Below are 25,181 nucleotides of genomic sequence, written 5' to 3'. Positions count from 1 at the left end.
CTAACCTTGAGTACGAAGTCACCCAGTGACTGACTGTGCAAAGTTAGCGAACCCTGACACCTAACCAATAAAATTCAATAGGTGAAATCTGATTGGCTGTTGGTGGCCCGCCCACTTTTTCAAAACTAAAACTGCAGTCCTCTAGTGACCAACTGTGAAAAGTTTGGGGACCCTGGTGTTAATACTGTGAGAATGGCAGCAGGTTGAATTTCCCCATTTAAAGTCAATAGGTAAAATCTGATTGGCTGTTGGTGGCTCCACCCACTTACAAAAATACAAAAGATCTTAAATGCGTAGTCACCCAGTGTCTGACTATGCAAAGTTTGGGAACCCTGGCAACAAACCAATAAAAATCAATATGTGAAATTGGTTGTTGGTGGCTCCGCCCACTTTTCAAAACTAAAACTGCAGTCCCCTAGTGACCAACTGTGAAAAGTTTGGGGACCTTGGTGTTAATTCTGTGAGAATGGCAGCAGATTGAATTTCCCCATTGAAAGTCAATAGGTAAACTCTGATTGGCTGTTCACAGCTCCACCCACTTTTGGGCATCCAACAATCATAATATTTTCATTCAGGCTGAGCCCATAGCTGTGTGATTCAAGTGTAGACTCAAAGCTGTAAGATTGGCATCCGTTTAAATTTTCCCATAAAAGTCAATGGGTAAAATTTGATTGGCTGTTGTTGGCCCCTCCCACTTTGCGTTTAAAAAAAAAAAAAAAAAAAAAACTTGCAAAGTTTGGGACCTCTGGCATCAAGCCAATAACAATCAATAGGTGAAATTTGATTGGCTGTTGGTGGCTACGCCCACTTTTCAAATCTAAAACTGCTGTCCCCTAGTGACCAAGTATAAAAAGTTTGGGGACCCTGGTGTTATTACTGTGAGACTGGCAGCAGTTTGGATTTCTGATTGGCTGTTCACAGCTCCGCCCACTTTTGGGCATCCAGCAATCATCATATTTTCATTCAGGCTGACCCCATGAGTATGTGATTCAAGTTTGGGGAGTGTAGCCTCAAAGCTGCAAGATTGGCAGCAGTTTAAATTTCCCCATTAAAGTCAACAGGTGAAATTTGATTGGCTGTTGTTGGCCCCTCCCAATTTGGGGTCATCCAAAAAATATCGCTGTTTCATTCAGGCTGACCCCATGATTATGTTATTCAACTTTGGGGGGTGTAGCTTCAAAGCTGTAAGATTGGCAGCAGTTTGAAAATCTTCCCTGTCAAAGTCAATGGGAAAATTGGGGGGTTCGGAGCAGCGCCACAAAAAGACGGTGAGTGGGATCACTTAGAGAAGCACAAGCAACCTGCTCCGCTATAGGGCGAAGAAGTGTGGGGAGTTTGGGTGTTGTACCCCTAAAACTGTATGAGGAATAGCGTTTAGAAAATGGGGGGCGCTAAGAAGAAGAAGAAGAAGCGGAAGAATAAATAAAAGTCGAAGAACAGTATGTTGGGGCTTTTAACCCAACACAATTAAAAAGTAGTTTTTGGCAGAGAGCCCAGAAAGTTAACAGGCTTCAACTGCACTTAGATACATTGTTTCTCACATATAATTAAAAAGTTGCTTTTGCCAGAGAACCCAGAAAGAAAAAGCCACACCTACACCTAGATACAATTGTAACGTATAAGCTAAACAGGTCCCTTAGGGGAACTGAGACTTAGCAAAACTGTAATAACACATAAAACAAGACCCCCCAAACCCCCAGAAATGTGTTAAAGCTTTAAATTACGTGCCAAATTTAATCAAATGGGAGTGGTATTTAGGGGGTGTGTTTGCAAAAATGGTCGTGGTCAAATTTTTTTGCTGCACTGCATTTCTTTTTGTCCCTCTTTCCATTTTCAAAATCTTGGGAGGAAAACTTTGCAGACATTTTATTTAACTGGTGGTAGGGATTTTACCAAGCCTTTGTTTATAACCTTTAAACAATAAGGACATCTTTTACAGTAAAACATAAATGGAGTTAGGTTACACCACGTAGGTCAACAAAAATTGGCTAAAAACACAAAATGTGAATTTAAAATTTAGACTCTGCTTTATAGTGTTTTCACATAGATTTCCTCAAGTACTCAAGAGCCCAACAGAAACCTCTAGCAATGATGGCATTAAGCAAAGGACTGGTGTTCCTTTCTGCTGGGGTTTTGTTGGTGTTGTATGAGCTCTCACTTTCTGGTGGGGGAAAAGGAACAAGGTTGGTTGTGTTTGAAAATTTTACACTACACTGCAATGCAGTATTTTGGGCCAAATAATTCAAAATGCAAAATGTGCGGATTAGATTGTACTTAGAATATACAAAGTGTTTAAAACACAACTGTACATCATCTAAAGCATTTCTTTCCTCTTAATATTGCTACATTTTTCACAGACTTTCCTTTTCACCCCTAAAATATATTCCCCTAACTCTTGGGGGCAGATTTATCAAACCATAAAATTAGACCATCTGATACATACAAATTATAAAAATCTCACAGGAATGAATAGAAAGTAGCTGAATTTTTCTGTGGTGAGCACATTTTGATAAATCTGCCCCTAAATATTGAAGTACCAAATACATTTAACATTATAGCTTAATGGTCCAGTAATTAAAAAAAAAAAAGATAAAAAATACCCCATACACATTAAAATATATTGTACTCTTATTATAAATGAAGAAAGGCCGTAGCTAACTAACTCATAAGATGAAGAACTTCTTCAGGCAAACTGAACTTTAACGTTACTTTAACTTCACCAGCTTTAGAAAGTCATTTATGTGTTTTATTACTAATATTTAAGTGCAATAGGGAATACCGTATATACTCGAGTATAAGCCGAGATTTTCAGTACCAATAATGTGCTGAAAAAGGGCCCCTCGACTTATACTCGAGTATATACGGTAGTTTACGTTCTGCGCTCCTGGACGTGTGTGGACGTTCACTCTGGAAGACGCGCGCCAACCCCCTCCGCCGCCCCGTGTGCATTTTGTCTAATCTAAAGCGCAGGGAGCGCTTTCAGCAGCGTAACACACTAGAGCCAGCGGTAACCATAGTAACGCGACGCTTTAACTTACGGCGCACATGGGGTCTAGCGTGTCAGGGAGCAGGAAGCGAAGGAGCTGTCAAGCAGCGAGCTGGAAGTGCCTTTTTGGGCGAAGACACAGGAGAGGAAAACAGTAAGTTACACATTGGTAGCATAATAACTATAAGGAGCTCGTTGTTGTGCTATGGTTGCTGTTTTGGCTCGCATTTGGATATCACTGCTTAGGGGTGGGGTTACTGGTCCCTCTTATATTTATTAAATTGTAGAAATCTGTTTGTCTGTAGGTTTGTGTTTATTTATGGTTAAGGGAGCTGTCATACTATTATTCTCTTTCATAGACTCCTGAGGCACAGTGGGCTCCAGTTGCTATATTGTTATGATGCATGTTGGAAGGAGCTTACAATCTTAACCTATCACCTTCCCTTTCACTGCCATTTCAGAGCCCAGTACAGGTTCAGTTTAATCCTTTTATGTGCTATGTCTTTTACTGCCACATTAGAGACATTCAGAATACTGCACATACAATTTTAGAATAACAACTATACATGTGAATGTGTATATATATATATATATATTTCCCTACATTTTGTTTCCCTTTCAAGCTGTAGCAATAGAGCCGGAGTTTCTAGATAAACTTAAACTTGTGATTCTACATCACTCACCCCAAAAAGTATACAGAACTATATAAGAATTAAATAACAAATTTACACATCAAAATTTCAATATGTATGTAAAATTAAATGAGATATTAACCCATACAACCTTGCATGTGGTTATCTTATGTTGGATGGCCTCATTTTCCAGCCCACACCTTGTGTCTATTAATATGGTAGTCATGTAAGCACTTGTGAGTGTCCTTTTATTAAATAATTTGATTATTGAAACTTAGCAGTAGCGGCTGCATTTCCCACCCTAGGCTTATACTCGAGTCAATACGTTTTTCCAGTTTTCTTAGGTAAAATTAGGTACCTCGGCTTATACTCGGATCGGCTTATACTCGAGTATATACGGTAATAGAGTAAATAAAGCATCCAATCTTTTTATTTGTGCTTTTGTTTCTTTGGTAATCTTAAATTGTCTATCACAGAGTCAAATTCCAAAGATTTTTATAAACATATAGTGCTTAAATGTGCTTAAAATGTTACTCAAATACAGGTCATGAAATTAATGTGACAAGGAAAGGTAGAACCATTGAGGGCTCCTAAGTTGTTAGAAACCCTACAGTGATTCTGATCACTTGCTTAAGGCCAGAGCTCCCCTTCTTTCAAAAATACACCTCCCCTGATAATTTTTCTTCTCGGCACCACACCAGCATACTCTCAGTGCCTCAGTACCCTCAGCATATCCTTCGGTAATATATATCGATGGTACAGAAATTCCTGACTGATTTCTATACTGCAGAAAAAATAATAAAGTATACGGAGCAGTTTCAACATCGCTGATTAAAAGCACTATTTATTGTAATCATTTAAAAGCATATGCGAGTGCCAAAACAATCCGGGTAATACGCTTAAGCGTATTACCCGGATTGTTTTGGCACTCGCATATGCTTTTAAATGATTACAATAAATAGTGCTTTTAATCAGCGATGTTGAAACTGCTCCGTATACTTTATTATTTTTTCTGAAGGATTCGTGCTGTCTGGGTATCAGCAATTACGTCGAGCAGGACAGAGCTGACCGGTAAGTGCTCCCGTGATATTTATCAGTTGATTTCTATACTGCACATGTGCAAGCACAGAGAATGTGCAGGCAGTGGAAAAATATGGCAGAAAAGTTTATTGAGCTGTTGCATTTATGAAAGAAGAGGAGACTTTAAACCTGAAGTTGGGGGGGGGTGGGGCTGCAGTGAGTAATTCTGTGGTAGACAGGATAGATGAGGTAGTGGGCATAGTAAGGTAAACCGGCGGAGGAGACTTGCTTCGGGTTACTGTTAATGGCAGGGAGCCCATAAGTTGTTTATGCAAAATGCTCACGTTGGTGCTAGTATTAAATGTATGTTTACTAATGCAAGGAGTCTGACTGGTAAAATGGGAGAGCTGGAGGTACTAGCATTGGAGTGGAAGTCTCACGATTGGGCAGTTAACATTGGAGGTTATACATTGTTTCCGAGGGACAGGGGCAATAGAAAAGGAGGAGGGGTGTGTCTGTTCGTTAAGCAGGAATTAAAGAAATATTAAGGAGGAAGTCTATTTTCCAGAATACTTGGGGTATTCAAGTTTTAGAGCACCATACCTTAAAGGAGAATGCAAGTCAAAATTTAAAAAGCATACTGCCCAATAGTCCTCCTATTGTTTAGTAAAAACACCACACTTTTGGCTCACCTAATCAAATATTTACTCAGTCACACTTACTTCACATTTTCTAGAACAGGCAGCCATCTCTAAAAAGGTATTCTCCCTTCCTTTCCCTCCTTGCTTCATACTGCACATGTATTTCATTCCCTCCCCTCTGCAAGATCCGCTTCTGATTGGCTGGTGTGCATGTGTAGCTCAGAACAGCAGACAGGATCAAGTTACACACATGCTTAGAGAATAGGAAGGCTGCCGCTGGCAGCCTACAGGAAGGACAGAGATATTTCAGTGATGTCACTGTAGTCTTCACACTGCTGTAGGCTGCCCGCACCATATCTCAGAGAAGCAAGCAGGGATCTGGGAATTTAGATATGCAGTAAGTACTTAAAAAGAATGTCTTTAGATTTACTTTTAATTTATATTAAACTTTCATTGTCCTTTACAGCTACTAAAGTCATTATATTATAAAAAGGGTTGTTTTGTCACAAAAATGTATTTATGCTGGTTTATCAATTTTTAAACTGTTTTATTATTACATAGTAAACGGTGATCATTATTTCAGTGCTTTCTGAAGAATGGGTTTCGGAATAATAATGCATTCCTACAATTATCATTAAAATGTCACATTCTGTTGTATGATAAGTTTATTCAAACTTTTTTTCTCTTTACTTTTCTAAAGGCCCAGCATGTCAGGTTTGCACTTGGTCAAACAAGGTCGGGATAGAAAGAAGATTGACTTGCAAAGGGATTTTACGGTTGCCTCTCCAGCAGAATTTGTCACTCGTTTTGGGGGAAATAAAGTTATTGAAAAGGTCATTTTATATTTTAAAGTTTTATAAGCTTTATATATATATTAAAAGTCCTTTTAAAATTGAACATGCAACTCAAGCATAATTAGATTAGCCATACCTGTTATAAACCCATATAAAAATCTCAGCTGTAAATCACATTGCTTTCCCCACCTCTATACCCTAGGCCCAGCAATTACTTTCACTTTCATTTCTGCACTTCCTAGATGTCTCAAAGTGCCCCCTCCTCAGCCTGTCTCCTACCTTAAACTTTGCTGAAAACTAGAGGAGCAGCGCAAGCAGGTAGAGGGTGGGCCGAGTGTGGGAGGAGCCCCCCAAAGAATTTTTATAGGGTGGCCTGGCATTTCCAAGGTACACTACTTGGTCTCTAGTTATGTCACTGGCGCAAACAGAACTGAAACTAACTTTTCCATAAAAATTTCTACTTGGAGACCATATAACAAACACCACTTGAACAGGAAGCTAGCAGAGTAGCTCATTCATTTTTACCAAGGCTAAGTACTAACTAATTTGGAAAAATAATAACTCTAATTCCTCAATTTTTATTCATTTGCAGATAAACAATTTTTATTATTATTGTACACTTTCACTGCCATCATTTCAACTTGTGTTATTGTCATTTATGATGCTGTTGTTTTAAGTAATTTATTTTGCAGCAAAACTTAGTGACCTGTGAATAATATTTTCTAATGAGACATATATCAACATGCAATTCATCATACTGAGCTTGGCATTTTTTATTTGCCTGTGTCACAGCTATGAAAAATATTTCATCATGTTTGTGTCTAGTCAAAGTCAGTGAAAGTCCAATTATCATGGGAGCATAGAGGACTTTAAAACAAAAAACAAAAAAAAAGCATTGGTACATTGAGGAATCTTTATCTCTATGGCAAATTTTTATACCATTTTGCAGTTATTCTAGGACGCATTTGATTATAGGACTGTGAACACCAAAAACAAAGGCATCAAATTACTCATTTACATAGATATCTAATATATATATATATATATATATAATTTATTTATTTATTTATAAAGGCAAACCCTACATATTCAGTTTCCATGTCCTTGGTTGGCTTTGAATTAAAATTTTAAATAACACATATTCATTAGCCCATGACTACCAGATATTGAATTTATAAATGGACTGATACATGCAATACACACAATAAAGGCACAATTCAAACATTCTTGCACATTCTAAAGAACTAAAATGAAGGCCTTTATTTAGCTCCTTTTATGTATATGGAGTCAGGGCTGGAACTAGGGGAAGGCAGCTGCCTAGGGTGCAGCTTCTGGGGGGGGGGAGCAGTTAAGGAAAAATAAAATCTTTATAAACTCTCCGCTCCTGCCCACCTGCCCTTCATTGCTTTAAGTTCATACACGGACAGGCAACCAGGAACGGTCTGCTGCGAGTGTTGCTGCTACAGCTGGCATTGTACTGTGCTTCTTTTCGGCTGCGGCAGTTAAATGCGGGCAGCAGCAGCAGCAGGTGTAGGGAGGGGGGCGGGCCTAGAGGTACTCGTGTTGGGCGCAAGTATCTCTTGGCCTGGCACTGTATGGGGTAATTTGTAATGGAGCAAATGTGCCATCATCAGATTTAGAAATTGACTTGTTTGGATGCTATAGGCCATTTCTCTTTTGACTGTCTCTATTAGAAGGATTTACCAGTATATGGGGCAATATTGTGTGGTAATAATATTAACTAAGCAATAATACCGTGCAGTTAACTCCAGTGAGATGTGTTTGATTATTCATAGTATCAGTTTCCAGAACAAAGTCAAATTGTGAGTACATAAGGAGGACTTTAATTATGCTTCTAACAATAATTATTAATAATAATAAATATATTAATTTTGTTTTCCATCCGCAGGTACTAATTGCCAATAATGGCATTGCAGCAGTAAAATGCATGCGTTCGATTAGACGGTGGTCCTATGAGATGTTCCGAAACGAGAGAGCCATCCGGTTTGTTGTTATGGTTACCCCAGAAGATCTAAAAGCCAATGCAGGTCTGTAGCTGATATGGTCGTAAAACTGCATACATTCAACTGTCTAAGATATTTAGTGTTCCAAATGTAGTTATTTGCCATTACTTGCAGTGGCAATATGCTTGATCAGATAGAAGCCAACTTTAATCCCATGTTAGTTATTAATGTTAATAAGTAGTGTTGGATACTAAAATATTTAGAGGAACAAGGGAAATTGAATGACATTTACTAAAACCTGTATGTAAATAATTTCTGAGCTCTGCTTGTATAAATTGTGAATATGTGTTGATTTTGGTAGTTGCTAGATGTGATGACACGGCAAGCTAACAACTGGCTGTTTACTGTAGTTGTAAATCGGAATAACCAATAATAAATGAGTCTGTTCTTTCTTCAGCAGAATAGTTTTCTAATAAGGAACATTTTCTTTCCATTTAGGTGTTATTTGTAAATTTAAATAGTCCCCATCAACTAAAGAAAAGTAAATAGCTTGTATCTATTTTGTTTAAGTGTATCGCAGAAACTTTATAACATGATTTTTTTTTAAAATATAGAATATATCAAAATGGCAGATCATTATGTACCTGTACCTGGTGGACCAAACAACAACAATTATGCAAATGTTGAACTCATCCTTGATATTGCAAAAAGGATTCCAGTCCAGGTAATGGCAAAAGGCGTGAATATTACTAAAATAATAGTTAAAGGGGCAGTATACACCCTCATTAAACATGAGTTCAATGAACAGGGCTGAATATATTTTTTGCCTACTGTTTTAATAATGGACTCTTGCAAACAAAACATTTACAATAAAGGGTGCTTGAATACTGCTAATCTAATTATCTACCTTGTGAAGATCAAACGTTGAGTAGTTTGATTAACTTATAGGACATGGAAAGTGCAATAAAGACATAGGGGCCTATTTATGAAGCTGTGTAAAATGAAATTTGCTGAAAAAACAGTGTAAAAATCTGTGTAAAATAAATGGAAAAGTTTGCCGCCTGAATGCCAGATTTTACACCCTTATTTTACATATGTTCTGACGGAAGCCTGCTGATGTGTGGTGAATTTTGATGCCGTTTTTTAAACTGTGTTCTGGGGGGGGGTTTACACAGATAAATTAATCTCCTTTAAAAGGCATGCCTCCAGTGGTGTCATCCTTTCATTTAAGGCCACTCTTTTTTAAGCCGTTTGTGCAATCAGAAACATTATAGTATAAAAAAACGCTACGTTTATTTCTCTTTAGCTTTTAGTTTTTCTTACTCTGATATGGTCACAGAGAACTTTTTTTAAGGTTCCTATTACTGGATTGTAAGCTTCAGTGACTGGGCCTTGGGGCACCAGGAAAAAACCTGGTGAGACCTGTGGCCCCCACTGTCCCAGGCCTGCTCCCTTAGCCAACTGCAGGTGCCCCTCAACTCCCACCCCTGAGCTGCAATACAGAAGTGCAGTACGTGGTGAGGGGGTCTGATGTCATGACTGGGGTAGCTCTTCCGCTCGCCCCCCCACGCCCGCAACTTTACACTAATGGCAGCTCTCTTCTGGCTTCTCTATTTATACAGTAGACTCATGCCCGGAAGCCATGCCCCTTTTGTGACATCATTGCAGGGTGGGTCAGTGCAGGTCTATAAATAAAGGATGGAAGCCGGGTTGGGAACGGCCAGGTTAGGGTCTCGACCCGACATTTTCAAAGTATTGAGGCATGATCTTTGTATATTGATAAAAATGAGTTCTTTACTTCCAGCAGTATTGCAGGATGTAGGGTTAGAGTGTTATAGATTTGATCATTCCTGCTTTGCTTCATAAATGGCAGCTCTACCATCAGTAGGAAAGGATTGTGTCCTGGAAAGCACTTCTTGATTTAGTGAGCTAAGAAAGTGCTAAATTGTTTATGGATTGCATTTAAATATTTCTGAATGCCAGGAAAAATACCATTCATTTTCGATTTTCAGGCTGTGTGGGCTGGATGGGGCCATGCATCAGAAAATCCCAAACTACCAGAACTCCTGCTCAAAAATGGAATAGCTTTTATGGGTAAGATGAAAATGTTTTTTGTTTATTTATGTGCTTTTCCACTACACCCATTTACAATCACTCAATTATTACTTTGCTTACTTTATAGCATGTTAATTATAAAAGTTTGGCAGTGTATATTAATTTCATATTTTCCATATAAAGGTCGATTATCTATATATACATATGTATATATACTTTAGTACTGCTCTCATAGTGACTATACAAAAGGTTTTATTAAAAAAAGTTTCCTTCGCAAATTTGTGTACACAAACAAAAAAGGTGTATAGTGAATCCATATATATATCCTAACCAGTGACACTGGAGCCAGAACTCCTCATTAGTGTGTAAGTGATGTAAATGACAATGTTTACCCTAAGTGGCACAGAAACCATCTTGCAATATGCAGTGTGCTGTGTTGAAGATATATAGGCTGATTTTACTCACAAAGGGCTACATTTTTACCAATGCAGAAATGTGTTTTGCCATCAGAATGGCACTGTATTTATACAACCATGTGTTCTGGATTCTGTGCATTATATATGGATATGGAGCTGTATTTATCCTTTCATGTATGAAACAGATTCTACATATATCCTGCAATGTGTTTTGTTTTTATTATATATGGATCTATTCCTGGAATTGGATGAAGGAATCATTTCCACTTATGCGCTTTTAACATATGTGCTGTGAGGGGCAGTTATTACATGAGGCAGCCAGCAGAGCATAAATCATTTAAGTTTCACCAGTACAGGACTTACAACCCACTCTTAATGTGTACTGGATGTATAAGCGTGAGAGTTAACATTATCTCCAGTCCTAAATAATTAACTGTTAAATGTTTTTCTCCCATACCACATGTCTTACAGCCCACTAAAATGTATTAGAAATCATGTGAATTATCTTTAAATTAATTCAAAATAGAGATTAAGGGGATATTATATCCCCCCTTTCAGAATCAGTTGGACTAAACATGAAACAAAAACTTAAAGTATTAATCTGTTATGAACATTTAAAGGGTACCTGTCACCCAGACATAAAAAACTGTATAAAAAAAGCCCTTTTCAAATAAAACATGAAACCCAAATTCCTTTTTCATTAACACCATTATAAAAGCATTAAAAAATACCAGCTGTCAATCATATATTGCCATCCCCACCCCTATGCCTTAGGCATAGAGGCGGGGCAGACAATTACCTTCACTTTCTATTCAGCTCTCACTTTCTACCTTCCTCTTCACCATCTAAATGTGTAGCCAGTGCATGGGTATTGGCATCAGGTCATCTATTCTGGAACATAAACTAGAATTTGGGGTGATACAAAGTTGTCTTAATTACAATGTCCACAAAATGGCACCTGCCTGCTCGCTGTGATTGTGTAATTCCAAGACTGAAGGAAATAAGGTTTAGATTATTTACATAGTGTAAGTGACATTTATTTTGCTTGACAAACACAATAGAAAAGATTTTGAAAATATTTCTTAGTATAACAGATTTTTGTATGATGTTTATATGTTTAAAAATGTATTTTTGATTTCCCTTACCTAATGTTTTTGTGGCTGCAAACAACACTATGGGGGGACTTCACAAAAGTGGAGATAGCACCTTTTTGGAGTAAAACACTTATTAAAAAAAAATTCAGTTTATATCTTATATATAAAAAGTTTATGCCTCACATTTGCATTATTATGGTCGTTTAGCTAATTTTTAATTTAAAGGAAAAGTAAAGCCTCCCAGGCAAATTGTTAGTTTTAGCAGCAGTGCCCCCTCTTTAATCACTTCACTGACATTTGCCCCAACTTATTTGTGCCCCCATAGCAAACATAACTTGCACACTGGCACCCAAACTGGGATATTGGGGTACAGGGTTGGACTGGCCCAACAGGGCACTGGAAAAGGACCCGGTGGGCCCTAGTCCTGCTGGACCTCTTTTCACCAGGCATGTTGGTGTGTGGGCCAGATTGCTGTTGACCAGTAATGAGTAGGGGCTAGAGAAAAAGCTATTTAGATCCTTAAATCTTGTTACAGAAGTGGAATTACATAGAAATATAGAAAACATTTGAAAGCCCAGCTTGTCCTGAAAAAAATGATGTATAGTTTTCTAGGCAAACTTAAATTACCCCTGAGGAAATGCCCCAAAGTGAAATGACAAATGGCATATGAAATTTTAAATCCTGCTGGTAAAATCATTATCCCAAGGCTGTAGATGTGGGACTAGGTTCGATGGCACACTGACAGATTTACTAAGAGCTAAAGACAAATTTATAAAAAAAAACAAACACAAAAAAAAAAAACAAAACGGTAAAATGACAATCTGAAAACTGTCGGTTTAAAAGACAAATACTTGGTACTTGTGGTTTTTAGCATAAGGAATCTTTCTGAAATTTGTATCTGCATACCTTAAGTGTGATAAAAATTATTTAAACATTATAAATAATTCAATAAATAATTAGTAGTCTTGTTTTCCATTGATATGGATTCATATAGCAGGTGCTGTTTTATTATTAAAAAGAAAAAGGAAATAGTTTTTAAAAATTATAAATATTTTCTTAAAACTGGGAGAAGGCCTTTCCATAATTCAAAGCTTTCTGGATAATTGGTTTCCAGAAAAAAATTTCTATTCCTGTGAGTCAAAATCGGTAAGAAAAAAAATAATGAAACTTATTATGTATATTGTAAAAAAAGATTGTGGAAAATAAGAATATTTTGTTTGCTTGGCTAAATATTTCAAAACAACTTATTTTTCAAACATTTTCAAACATTCCTGCTAAAATGTATTAGCTTAAAGGAGTAAGTAAGGAAAACAATTATACGTAAATTTTCAACCCAATTTGACTTCTTTTGTTTTCTAGGCCCTCCCAGTCAAGCCATGTGGGCATTAGGAGACAAGATTGCATCTTCCATTGTTGCCCAAACAGCTGGAATTCCAACGCTCCCATGGAGTGGCAGTGGTGAGGAAACCCTGTCTTATGAACAGGATGCAAAATTCTTGTATTTCATGCTTAACAATGGTTAATAACTAGAAATACAAATATTGATTATGGTTATTCTTTGCACTACTTGACTACTTTTGGTTGTTTACATTGAATTATAGCTTAAATATGTCATGCTGAGCCTAAAACAGGCAGTGATTAAAACCTTTAGTAAAGCAAGGGCAGCGCAGCTTGGGTCTATAATTGTCCATTCATCCCTTACATTTTCTGGAAGACTAGTAAAAGCAAAGTTAAAAAAAAGAAGATGTAGGGTGTACTTATAAAGTGTATCTGTCAATACACAGGGGAGAAATGCCCACCTTCTGCCTTCTGCGTCTTGTCTGCAAATGTACTGACAGGCATGGCATCAGCCTGTTAGTCAAATACATGAACACATGCAGTTTTGCGCTTAAATTCGTATGTGTGTATACTGCCAGGCCGATGCTATGTGGCTGAAGGCAGTGGGTCACATTTTCAAAACCTTTCAAGGACAATTAAGGCAGCAATCAACAATCACAAAGAGCGTGTGTGTTTTTGCACTTATAATTATAAATGAATGATTTGATCGTTCTGATGTTATTCGACTGGATAATATGATAAGTAAATTAATTTAATTTGTATCCATTTGTCTGAACAATTCTTCAATTAGGGTTAGGCGAACACCTGATTTGTCAGGCTTTCATAGATGTCAACTAATATGAATACTTAAAGTTCTTATACACAGAGATGGAGATAAATTGATCAGCATAACTGTGTGCTTAGCTGTTTGTAATAGTATGTATCTGGCTAATTTAAGAATCATTTAAAATAACTAGTATTTTCCAAACAGATCAGTACTTTGGAAAACGTAATTGGCATGTTATTATTTTGTTTTCTTAAATATTCTTAAACAATTGAAAATATAATTTAATATTTATTAAAATGTGAGACTAGAGCTCACCATATAAAAATTCCACCACTTTCTATTTATTCCTATGGGATTTTTAGAAGAGTATTTATAAAATGGTGAACTGAATAGAAAGTGGGTGAATTTTCTGTGGTGAGGTCTAATCTCACATTTTTATATATCTGCCCCTTTATATTAAGATAATTTTTCAATTATCTGAGTTTAGTGCTACTGTATGGTGGTTGTGCACAATTTTAGACATAAATAGCACCTAATCAAGTTTGACCTGAAGGCTTGCCAAGCATTTACAGGAACAAACCCTAACCACATCCACTTTTACCTACCTAAAACTTGCAGGTAATGTCCATTTTCAGTCACAATGTTGTCCCATTATGTTCAGTAGTTGGTAAACCACTGTGATTAAGGACAAGGACACATACGGCAATTAGTGGGCGCAGCTTTTTAAAAAAGTTGTGGCGACTAATCCGTGGAGCGAAACCCACACGTGATTAGTCGCAGCGACTATGGCGGGAAAGTCACTTCAACACAACTTTTTTTTTAAAGTCGCGGCTACTAATCGTCCCATGTTTCTTCACCCTAAAACACCTACAGTATATATCACATATGTTCTCGCGTTGAGTTTATTTATTTATTTTAGTAAGAAAGTAGTCACCTGAAAGTGGAACATGCTGCATTCCAGCAGGAAAATTACTATAACATTTTTAGAATGAAAGTAATATTTGTTTTTAACTCTAATTTGTTCTAGGATACATTAGGAGTTATTTACATAGTGCACTGCTGTTTTCAGTGTTCAATTTCAGACACAATCACCATCATTTTTTTTTTGTGTGGGTTTTTTGCCCACAATGCATTGGTTTGTCCCATAATTCCAGATTCATTTTTGTTGTTGGGGGAGTTGCAACTGACTTAACTCCATACACGTTAATGCAAGTTTTTAAAGGAACAGTAACACCAAAAAATGAAAGTGTATAAAAATAATTAATATATTATGTACTATTGCCCTGCACTGGTAAAAGTTGTGTGTTTGCTTCATAAACACTACTACAGTTTATATAAATACCCTGCTGTGTAGCCATGGGGGCAGCCATTTAAATTGAAAAAAGGAGAAAAGGCACAGGTTACTAAGCAGATAACAGATAAGTAGCATAGATTCCCATTGTATTCTACACAGTTTATCTGTTATCTTCTTATGTAACCTGTGCCTTTTCTCCTTCTTTCAATTTAAATGGCTGCCCCCATGGCTACACAGCAGCTATTTCTATTAACTACAGTAGTCTTTCTGAAGCAAACACACAACTTTTACCAGTGCAGGGCAACAGTACATTATATTATAATTATTTTAAAACATTTTTATTTTTTAGTGTTACTGTTCCTTTAACACAACTGGCTGTGGGGAAATTAGCACCCACACAACTGTCCTTGTAGTTGTAAATGACTCCTATGGTTTTACGACACACAAAATATTTCTTTTAATGCTTCTTTGCATTAATATGTACTTCAAAGATATCTTTATATTCTAGGATTAAAAGTAGATTGGCAGGAGAGTGATCTAAAGAAGAGCACTTTAATTGTACCTCCGGAAGTATATGGAAAAGGATATGTGAAAGATGTTGACGACGGTTTGAAGGTTGGTCAGATTTCCACGTAATTGGCATACACCTATTTCTTGTTATATTGTGAAAATATAGAGATAAAAAATGTTATACACAATTAAAAAGCAGTACCTTAATCTAAAATATAAATAAAAATAACATTGTTGTGAAGGTGGGAATACTTAGGAACTTCTACTGTACAAACCTATATAAACTGCAGTTTACATACTTGTAGATGCTCTTTGGTATGCCTTTCTTATCAAGTCTTATCAAGTCTTATCACTTATCCAGGCTTTATACTGGCCTGCCATATTTTGCAACGTGCTCTTTCAAAGTTAGGAATCCCCACGCCTGAGTGTTATCAGCAATTTACTGATAAGACACTGTTGTATAACCTATGTTTATTTTGTCTTAAAAGGCAGCGGAAGTCGTTGGATATCCTGTCATGATTAAGGCTTCTGAAGGTGGTGGAGGCAAAGGAATCAGGAAAGTGAACAATGCAGAAGATTTTCCCAACCTCTTCCGCCAGGTAAGACTGAGGAGGGCTTAAAACACCAGGTTCTGACTTAAGTGCACATGTGGTTATATAGCTCATAAACTCCTTTTTACAGATTAATTGAATTACAGTTGTGATGTTAGGTTGCTTGCAGTTGTAATGTGATCCGTATATGATATGAGTTTATAGATTCACTCTTCATTGTAGATGATTTGAAAGCACTGTGGGTAAGCAAATTAGGCTTTTGAGAAGAAGTGGCAGAGAAGGCAGTGGAAAGCACTTGACTATGCCTAAAATTATACACTTTATTTTCCATAGCTAATGTGCACATAATAATTTTCAGTATTGTGGAAACCTCCGGATATTATCTGAGAGATGAGGATGACAACAGAGATGACAAGTTGCTGACCACAGATTGAGCGAAAGATGGAAAGTTGCTGATGTCAGAGAGATGCCAGCAGATAACAAGTTGCTGAGCACAAAATTGAGTGAAGGAAGGAGTACAAAAATAAAATAAAGCAGGGAGATATAGAGTACAGGTCGAGTTGGTTGAGAACACCATGTATAGAAAACAATAATTCATTCCCAGCCTGTCACTGGTGTGTGTTTTGGCTTCCTCATCCTAGCTTGCTGTTGGTTGCAATAATGGCGTACATAAAGCAATTAAGGAACAGATTTCCAGTGTGTGACATTTTCTATTTTGGCTTTGTCTTATTTAAAGGTTCAGGCAGAAGTTCCTGGCTCCCCTATATTTGTAATGAGACTGGCCAAGCAGTCACGTCATCTTGAGGTACAGATTCTCTCTGATCAGTATGGAAATGCCATCTCACTTTTTGGCCGTGACTGCTCTGTACAGCGACGCCACCAGAAAATTATTGAAGAGGCACCTGCATCAATTGCTACTGCCACAATTTTTGAGCAGATGGAGCAGGTAAACTGAACTCAATATTACTACAGGATGTGTTGTGTAGAAAGTGATGAAGGATACATTCCAAGAATTCTATCTCACTCTGAGTTAGGATTTCTTTTAGCTGAGATCATGCATAGCACCAAATACAGAAGCTCTTGTTTTGTAATTATCTATTTATTGATATCCATTATGTCAGAAAAAAAGAATAGTAGAAAAGCCATATCATTTTTAGCATGTATTTTTCCAAGGGGATTTACCTGATGGTGAGGGGGTAAGGTTCGCTATACAGGGGTTGCAGGCATTCTTAAGGTACTAGCAGGTACTTTACTAGTACCTCCAAAATAACAGTGTAAACCTCATTTATTGTGGCATTTCAAGTGATGTTTTAGTTTTTTATACTTGACTTGTCTACTTTTGCTTCTTGCAGTGTGCTGTGAAACTTGCAAAAATGGTTGGGTATGTGAGTGCTGGCACTGTGGAATATCTTTATAGCCAGGATGGTAGCTTTTACTTCTTAGAGTTAAACCCACGGCTCCAAGTGGAGCATCCCTGCACTGAGATGGTAGCTGATGTCAACCTACCAGCAGCACAATTGCAGGTATGCACAAAAACTTTATAGAAAATAGTTTGTGTTGTCATGATTAAGATCCTTGAAACTTAGTTATGTTTTGGATTATAGATATAATAGAAAATAATGTTAACACAACCTAGGTTTAATCAAGTGGTAAGATCCAAGTATTATGCAGTTGCATGTTGCATTTTTCTAGTTGGCCTCTAAATCCTGCTTATCAGAAGGGGCCATTATTCTCTAAAACTTACACCAGATGATAGCAAGGTTACTTTGCTTGGATTTTAGGGGTGATAAATATTTGCTTATTGGTGCAATGGTGTCCATGCTGGTATCATATAATAGCGATCTATTGCTTCTTTAGTAATGCTGTACCATGGCATTAGCCATGATTAATAAAGTTTTTTGTGAAAAAAAAATATTAGTTTGCAATAATAAACCTGGTTTCTTTGTACAATTTTTGCAATTGTTCCACAGATTGCGATGGGGGTACCACTCCATAGAATTAAGGATATACGAATGCTGTATGGACTCCCTGCTTGGGGGGATTCACCCATTGATTTTGACAATTCACTAAATGCCCCATGCCCTAGAGGTCATGTCATTGCTGCTCGTATTACCAGTGAGAATCCAGATGAGGTAAGGTTTATGGTATTCTTATCGGCCTACCTTCATTTAAAGATATAAATACAGTAAATATATAGGCCCTTTGGTTTCGGGTATAATAGACTAATTTACATTATTTTGTTTACATATACATACTTTATATATATATATATATATATTGTTTGTTTGTCTAGGGATTTAAGCCAAGCTCAGGAACTGTTCAAGAACTCAATTTCCGCAGCAACAAAAATGTCTGGGGCTATTTTAGTGTGGCAGCAGCAGGTGGTCTTCATGAATTTGCGGATTCACAGTTTGGTCATTGTTTCTCATGGGGAGAAAACCGAGAGGAAGCCATCTCGTAAGTAATAAGTAGGGATGCACCAAATCCACTATTTTGGATAGTGGCAATTGAAGGCAGAGTTATCATATACTCACAATGCAAGCATGTAGATGTTACTTGATAGTACACTCTGAGGACAAGAGATGGTGTACTCTGTTTTATCCCACCTCTTGATAGAGTCTAGGCTAGGTAAATAACTAACTCTCCTTTGGTGGGGCTATTAAACTGCCCTTGCTTACTAGAGCTTGCTATATCACTTTTCCTAGAAAGTGCTGTGACAGACCTGCTATGCTTGCGTAACCTCGTTCACAGGGCCTGTCCCCGACTTCTCCAGAGGGGATAGTATCCTCTGGGGTAGATGGCTTGACTGGGGCCTATGTTCTGCTCCAAAGCTCAGTGGTCCTTCACCTGAGAAGCAGAGGCAGCCAAAGAGGAAGTCACACCTCCTTGCCAGACACTATATCAGTCTGCAAGGGGTGTGAACAACCAAACTAACCAATAGGTATAATTGTATAGTGCAAACTAGATACAGGGGACTCTGCCCAGTAACGGTAGAATATGTGAAGAGGTAGGGTTTAAAGCCATAGGGAAGCTTAACCCTATGGGTCCCTACACCTTTGTAAAAAAAAAATTGTCTGAATCCCGAAAAGAATCCAAATCTGCGTATGCAAATTAGGTTAGTGAAGTGTTAGAGTGGTAACTTCTGTGTTTATATGAAGAAAAGTCACTGATTTTAAGGATTTGGATTCAGTTCTGCCAGGCACATGGATTCAGCCGAATCTGAACCCTGCAGAAAAAAGCCAAATCTTGACTAAACCCCAAACCAAAACCAGTGCATCCCTGGTAATAAGGGCATATTTTTGTTGTGTAATATATAATGTGAGTACCTGTATTTACTCTTTTTATAGATGACTGCCTGTTATAATAATTTTTTAGTGGTTTATATCAGAGGAATGTGTAGAATTGTACCTCTATCTACAACACAGGTCAAGCAAGGAGTAGTATTTTTTTTTTTATGCCTTGATTCAAAAACTACTTACACACTGCTTTATGGTAGGGGGATCTGTCTGTAGTAACTGGCAGCTAAGTAGATACTAATAGAGAATTGAATCTTCTTTCTTGAGATTTTATTACTACTAATTATGATTACTGTTACATATATATAGTAGTGTTGTATAGCTGTGTTTATTAACAGCATAATCCATCCATATTCATGGTTTTGACAAATACCTTTTTACACCTTAGGGATTCTACTTTCAGATCATGAAAACTATATGTAAACTTACAATAGAAAAATGAGTCAGCCAAAACAATTTTTGAATGGGAGGGGTTTGTGTACTTAGCAGATGGACGTTACTGGGAATTTTCACCCTTTGTTAATTCATTAGTTTGCTGTGCTAATAAATCGTTTTTTTCTTAGAAATATGGTGGTAGCTTTAAAAGAATTGTCGATACGAGGCGATTTTCGAACTACAGTAGAGTATCTGATAAAACTTTTGGAGACCGAAAGTTTTCAGAACAATCGCATTGATACTGGCTGGCTGGATAGGCTGATCTCTGAGAAAGTACAGGTAATAGCAGCTCGAGTAAAAGTTCATTCAAGTTGTAACAGTCAAGTCATGATGCCAAATCATGAGATAAAATACTATAAAGTTTTTTTTTTGTTTGTTTTGATAACACATCCCCAAATAATATATATTTCTTACACATGTAAATAACTGTTTAGGGTAATGCTTTATTTTTAATGGTATAAAATGCCCTATAAGGTTCTAAAACATGAGGAAAGTTTGTTAGAATTCACATCAAGACTGCAAATGAATTATGAGGCAAAAGTACTAAGAGAGCAAGGAGCTAGCAGCCATCTATAGCCGTGGCAAGCACAAATTACTAACAGATTTGCAAAGAGAAAAAGAATAGATGTTAGCAGATGTTTGCCATACTTTATCCAGTCGGTGTAGGCCATTTTTTGTAGTCTACTTTTGTCCTATCATTACTTTACTGTGTAGTCTCTCTGGAAAGTTTTATTGATTACTATCTAGTATAATTTTGTCCCCCAAAATTTGATAAAGTGGATCAGGTCTCAAAATGTTGACTATCACTACTCCAATGTCTTTCTGTCTGGCAGTATAGAGATAGGTATGAAACAAAGAGAACTGAGCCTTCTCCTTTCTTTGACAGGCTGAACGCCCAGATGCCATGCTTGGAGTCGTTTGTGGAGCCTTGCATGTAGCAGATGTTACCTTCCGCAACAGTGTCTCCAATTTTCTTCACTCACTTGAGAGGTAAAATTAAACTAACAGATATATTATTTGCTTATTACATATACTAATATCTATATTAAAGAAGTAGCTCATGTAAATTAAAGAAGAATTGCTTTTTTTGTGTGTGCTTTTTTGTGAGTTGCTAGGGCTTAATTGTAAGACGAATAGGATTAAAGGAGATGGAAAGATTAAGTCGACTTTCTTGTTAAAGTTCGACTTTTTACTCTAATGTGCAAGCTTGCTAACCCGGTAAAGGAAGCGCTCGCAGCTACCCCGGGCTGGTGCTGTTCTCTCTTAACAGGGGCACCAGCCTGGGGTACAAGGTAAGCGATTAAAGTCACTTGGGGGTGCCTAACATTTTGGCACCCCCAAGTGACTTAGGCTTTCCTTTTCCTTTAAATGAAAAGCTGGTTAGAATAGTTCCACCTACTAAAATGTGATGGTGTGTGTATGTGTGTATATATATATATAATATACATATATATATAATATACATATATATATAATATACATATATATATATATATATATATATATATATATATATATATATATAATATACTATATCATCTATCAATTAATCTATCTAGCTATCTATAGATATAGGGTTTAAGGGACTGCTATTATTATATTGTTTGGTTTGTACTGCAGACAAAGTCCGGAAAATGTAATTTTGTTCAGTACTTATTTTATAGGTGTCCATGTAAAATACATTTTTGATATGGATGTCCCACATCCCTAAATATAAAAGAAGGCATTAAGATGCCTAGGTGCAGTACCTCATAGGAGCCAATAAGATGTTTGCTTTTAAACAGGTGACCAGTAAATTCTTCATGCTGATTGGTAGCAATTGATTACTGCTCCTGGCCAAATTTAGGGCCTTTTATTACATAATCCCCTGAGTCTTTTATATGAATTCAGCTTATGAACACTATTTTGAGTGACACTTTCAGGCCCACTGCCTTCTTACCTGGAAGTTTTGATTATCCCCACTACAATATGGAATCTAAATACAACATGTAGAGGCTGTTAGATTGTGCTTCAGTTCAACACTTTTTCATATTTGCTTACTGTGTTAAAAATGTTAATGACAACATGGAAATTGATTCAATAAAGCACCACATGGGGAAATCGTAACCTATTTCGTCACTTATTACAGGATATTATAAAATGTGTTGATTCTGAAAATAAAACATTTCTATATTTATTTGTACCTCATACAGAGGGCAGGTTCTGCCAGCACATACACTGCTGAACACAGTAGATGTGGAACTCATCTACGAAGGAGAGAAATATGTTCTAAAGGTAAAAATTCTCTCTTTGACAACATTGTACCATTTCTATAAATATATTTGTAGAAAAGCAAGCCTGCAAACTCAATGATTGCTTATAATTGGGTAAATGAATGGAAATTTATTCTCATATGTAATTGCACAGATGAAGGAGGAGGAAACAGATTAAACAGAGAGTAATGGCTTAGTACAAATGTACAGCTCTTTATCTGTTTAAATGATAGTGATTGAAAAATAGTTAAGTGCTCTGCTCTTTTGTCTATGTCTGTATTCAACAAGTAGATTTGCCATGTGCAATCAACTGTATAAATGGACATGTTTGCACTAAAAATATTTTAATGCAGAAAGAAGGTAACAATACCTGTAGGGTAACAATCTATAGAGAAACACCCTCCTTATTACTGAGGCCTCTATTCTGGGTTGCCAGGCATCTACCTGTCTGCAGCCAGGGTGCTATCCCACTAACTTTCTGTTGGACATTTGGGATGCCAGTCAGGGTATGCCTGGCACTAAGTGGGTGCCAATTCACTATAGCACAGGCTGGCTAATCCCAACTAATATCTAAGAGAGGATTCCCCTGGGGTTTTTACCCTATATGCATGTTAATGATTTATGCTGTCTTAATGCCTGGGCCGACCTGGCCCTGGTTGAGAATGGAATTCAAAGCCCCACCCCCTTAGCTGATGCCATAGATGACGATATGGGGTCTAGTGATGTGCGGCTTACCCGTGGGTTTCTGGCTGGCATGCACATCACTAATGGGGACAGGCTCTAGGATGTTTCACTGTCCCTCCAAGACTGAAGGAGACCAACCACAACACACAAAAAAAGTTATGTGTACTGCAGGAGGGCAGATATATCCCGCACCCAGCCAACTGGTTGGACTGCTCATCATTAGATGTCAGTCTTTAAAAACTATACGCTAAAATGTGGTTTTGATAAATGAACTTATGATACAGTGACACCTACTGCCAATGTTTGATATAGCATACATTTATTTCAGCAGAATATTTATTATCAGTATTTGGTAACTGCAACCTTAAGGTGCACATGGGGTGTTTTGTCCACTGTTGCCATCCAGTGACTGGTGTTTTGACCACTGCTTCTTTGTGACTGAAAACAGCTTGTGTGCCACTGACCTGTTTCTGGTCTTAAATCAGTTTTTATTTTTGCTGTCTTTTCATATACAGAAATTATATTTACATTGTGTGCATGTTATTAAAATAACATGGTCATGGTCTCACTCTAAATTAGGTGACACGTCAATCTCCTAATTCGTATGTGGTGATAATGAATAACTCCTGTGTAGAAGTAGATGTTCACAGGCTGAGCGATGGTGGCCTTCTTTTGTCCTATGATGGCAGCAGCTATACCACTTATATGAAAGAAGAAGTCGACAGGTATAGCTTTTATATGTGTGTGTTGTGTATCTGGGAGAGGGTGTAGCTTGTGTCTGAAAAGACCCCTGACCCACGGCCCACTACAAAGTTTGGAAGGCTTTACTTAAACTGACACTCTTTTACTTTGAAATGTAATCAAAACTTAGAATTACATTGTGTTCACTTATTTCCATTAATGATATATAATGATCTTAATGCATTTGCTTTAAACTCCACACACAAAAATTTAATCAGTGAACAGCCTCTTTGAAATCTTTCAATACCTGCCGCTCTGGTTGTCCAGAGGTTTATAGTAAGGCTGCAACTTCTCCTTAATCACTTAGATTTCCTTCTCCTCCTGTAACTCACTCGCCCCCCCCCCCCAGAAATTTGCCTTGATTTCTGGCTTATCAGACATGCTCAGTTGTTCTAAACTCAGATTACTAAACATGCCCTTCAGTCTAGCAGCCAGTAAAGAGATGGCAGTGGTGGTTCCCATGGAAACTCATCTCTAGCTGCCTGCTTCAATTTTTTTCTCCTAACTTTCTCTCCTGAGCTCAGCTCAAAGCAAAAAATCAGAGACAGTGCCTGTGTAAGCCTGCATTCTTGATGAAATGTATGCTGAATAAGGGTCTTTGTGTGTGTGTATGCTGTTTGCAGATTTAAGTGTATCTGAGGAAAAATGGCCACCCGGTGAAAGCTGCTATTTGCTTTAGGAAAATGTGATGTTGCTAGCAAATGGAGGGGATATATGCAGTACAGATGATGCCATTTGGGTGGGGGAGACCTGCCCAACTGATATACATTGTAGGCAAATGAAGGCTTTACATGTCCTTTAAATATTTTATATGTCTTATATTCCTCTTTTAACTCACTGAACAGTGCAATGCAAGAAAATTGTTTATGTCCATTCATGTAAGAAACATCACTGATATGTTATAATTTCAGCACATACACTGGGTTCCAAAGCTTTAATGGGAATATTTGAATAAAGCTGATAATACGCAGCTGCAATTTTTTTCCTCTTGTCTCATGCCTGGTACTGGATTTATGCTTTTGTTTCCTTTCTACATTGTTTTAAAATATTCGATGATATTTGTTGGCCAGGTTTGGTATTGTTTTATTTAGTGACAATTTTCATTTCTTAGTTACTTTTATGACACAGATTTTTATTTGTGTAAACTCTATAATATAATGTTGTTTGGTGTTTTAAGAATTAAGGGCCGCCTCCTGGGATCATAGGATTCATAGTGCACACAAACAAGCCAAGGCACACATACATACTAGGTCACATCAGCCAATTAATGGACAGAGTTCTGTCTTTTGCCTCCACACTTCTTCCTGTTACAGTTAAAGCTGCATTATTTCTGGTCATGTGATCTCTGAGGGAGCACACAGCCCATCACTAAATGGTGGATCAAGGGAAAAGATGTAAAAGGGCAATATTTACTGATATATATTCCAGTTTGGCGAGATTCTTTAATAGGTCACTTAACATAATATAAACTATCTGTGGTTAAATATTCATTCTGGGGGTATAGTTCTCCTTTAATAGTTGGTTTATGTTAGTGTACTGGTAAGTTAAAACGTAACAACTGATGCTGGTAAACCAGTACAGTGTAGAATATCTTTGAAATTTAGAAAAATACATATGTTTGTGTATGACAACATATGATATTCTCAGGCATTATAAACATTTAACAAAGGCAGATTAAATTGCTATTTTTTGGCCTCTATGATACTAAATTG

General features: G+C 37.2%; 1 protein-coding gene across 5 annotated transcripts in view; it reads left to right on the top strand.

The window, feature by feature from the left end:
• acaca (acetyl-CoA carboxylase alpha) overlaps nucleotides 1-25,181 on the top strand; it is a 212,370-nt gene that overhangs the window by 17,464 nt on the left and 169,725 nt on the right. For all 5 annotated transcript variants that reach the window (XM_002939656.5, XM_012957825.3, XM_012957826.3 and 2 more), the window contains 15 exons: nucleotides 5,980-6,112; nucleotides 7,983-8,121; nucleotides 8,652-8,761; nucleotides 10,050-10,131; nucleotides 12,962-13,060; nucleotides 15,509-15,615; nucleotides 15,999-16,109; nucleotides 16,798-17,007; nucleotides 17,414-17,584; nucleotides 18,032-18,193; nucleotides 18,355-18,518; nucleotides 19,921-20,071; nucleotides 20,679-20,782; nucleotides 21,985-22,066; nucleotides 23,308-23,453. In XM_002939656.5, the coding sequence (XP_002939702.3) occupies nucleotides 5,980-6,112; nucleotides 7,983-8,121; nucleotides 8,652-8,761; nucleotides 10,050-10,131; nucleotides 12,962-13,060; nucleotides 15,509-15,615; nucleotides 15,999-16,109; nucleotides 16,798-17,007; nucleotides 17,414-17,584; nucleotides 18,032-18,193; nucleotides 18,355-18,518; nucleotides 19,921-20,071; nucleotides 20,679-20,782; nucleotides 21,985-22,066; nucleotides 23,308-23,453 (1,971 nt within the window). The remainder of the gene's footprint in view (nucleotides 1-5,979; nucleotides 6,113-7,982; nucleotides 8,122-8,651; nucleotides 8,762-10,049; nucleotides 10,132-12,961; nucleotides 13,061-15,508; nucleotides 15,616-15,998; nucleotides 16,110-16,797; nucleotides 17,008-17,413; nucleotides 17,585-18,031; nucleotides 18,194-18,354; nucleotides 18,519-19,920; nucleotides 20,072-20,678; nucleotides 20,783-21,984; nucleotides 22,067-23,307; nucleotides 23,454-25,181) is intronic.

The sequence above is a fragment of the Xenopus tropicalis genome, chromosome 2 (genome assembly GCF_000004195.4).
Source record: "Xenopus tropicalis strain Nigerian chromosome 2, UCB_Xtro_10.0, whole genome shotgun sequence".
NCBI classification, from domain to species: Eukaryota; Metazoa; Chordata; class Amphibia; order Anura; family Pipidae; genus Xenopus; species Xenopus tropicalis.
The sequence above is the reverse complement of the archived record's forward strand: the minus strand, read 5'-3'. Positions and strand labels throughout refer to the sequence as shown.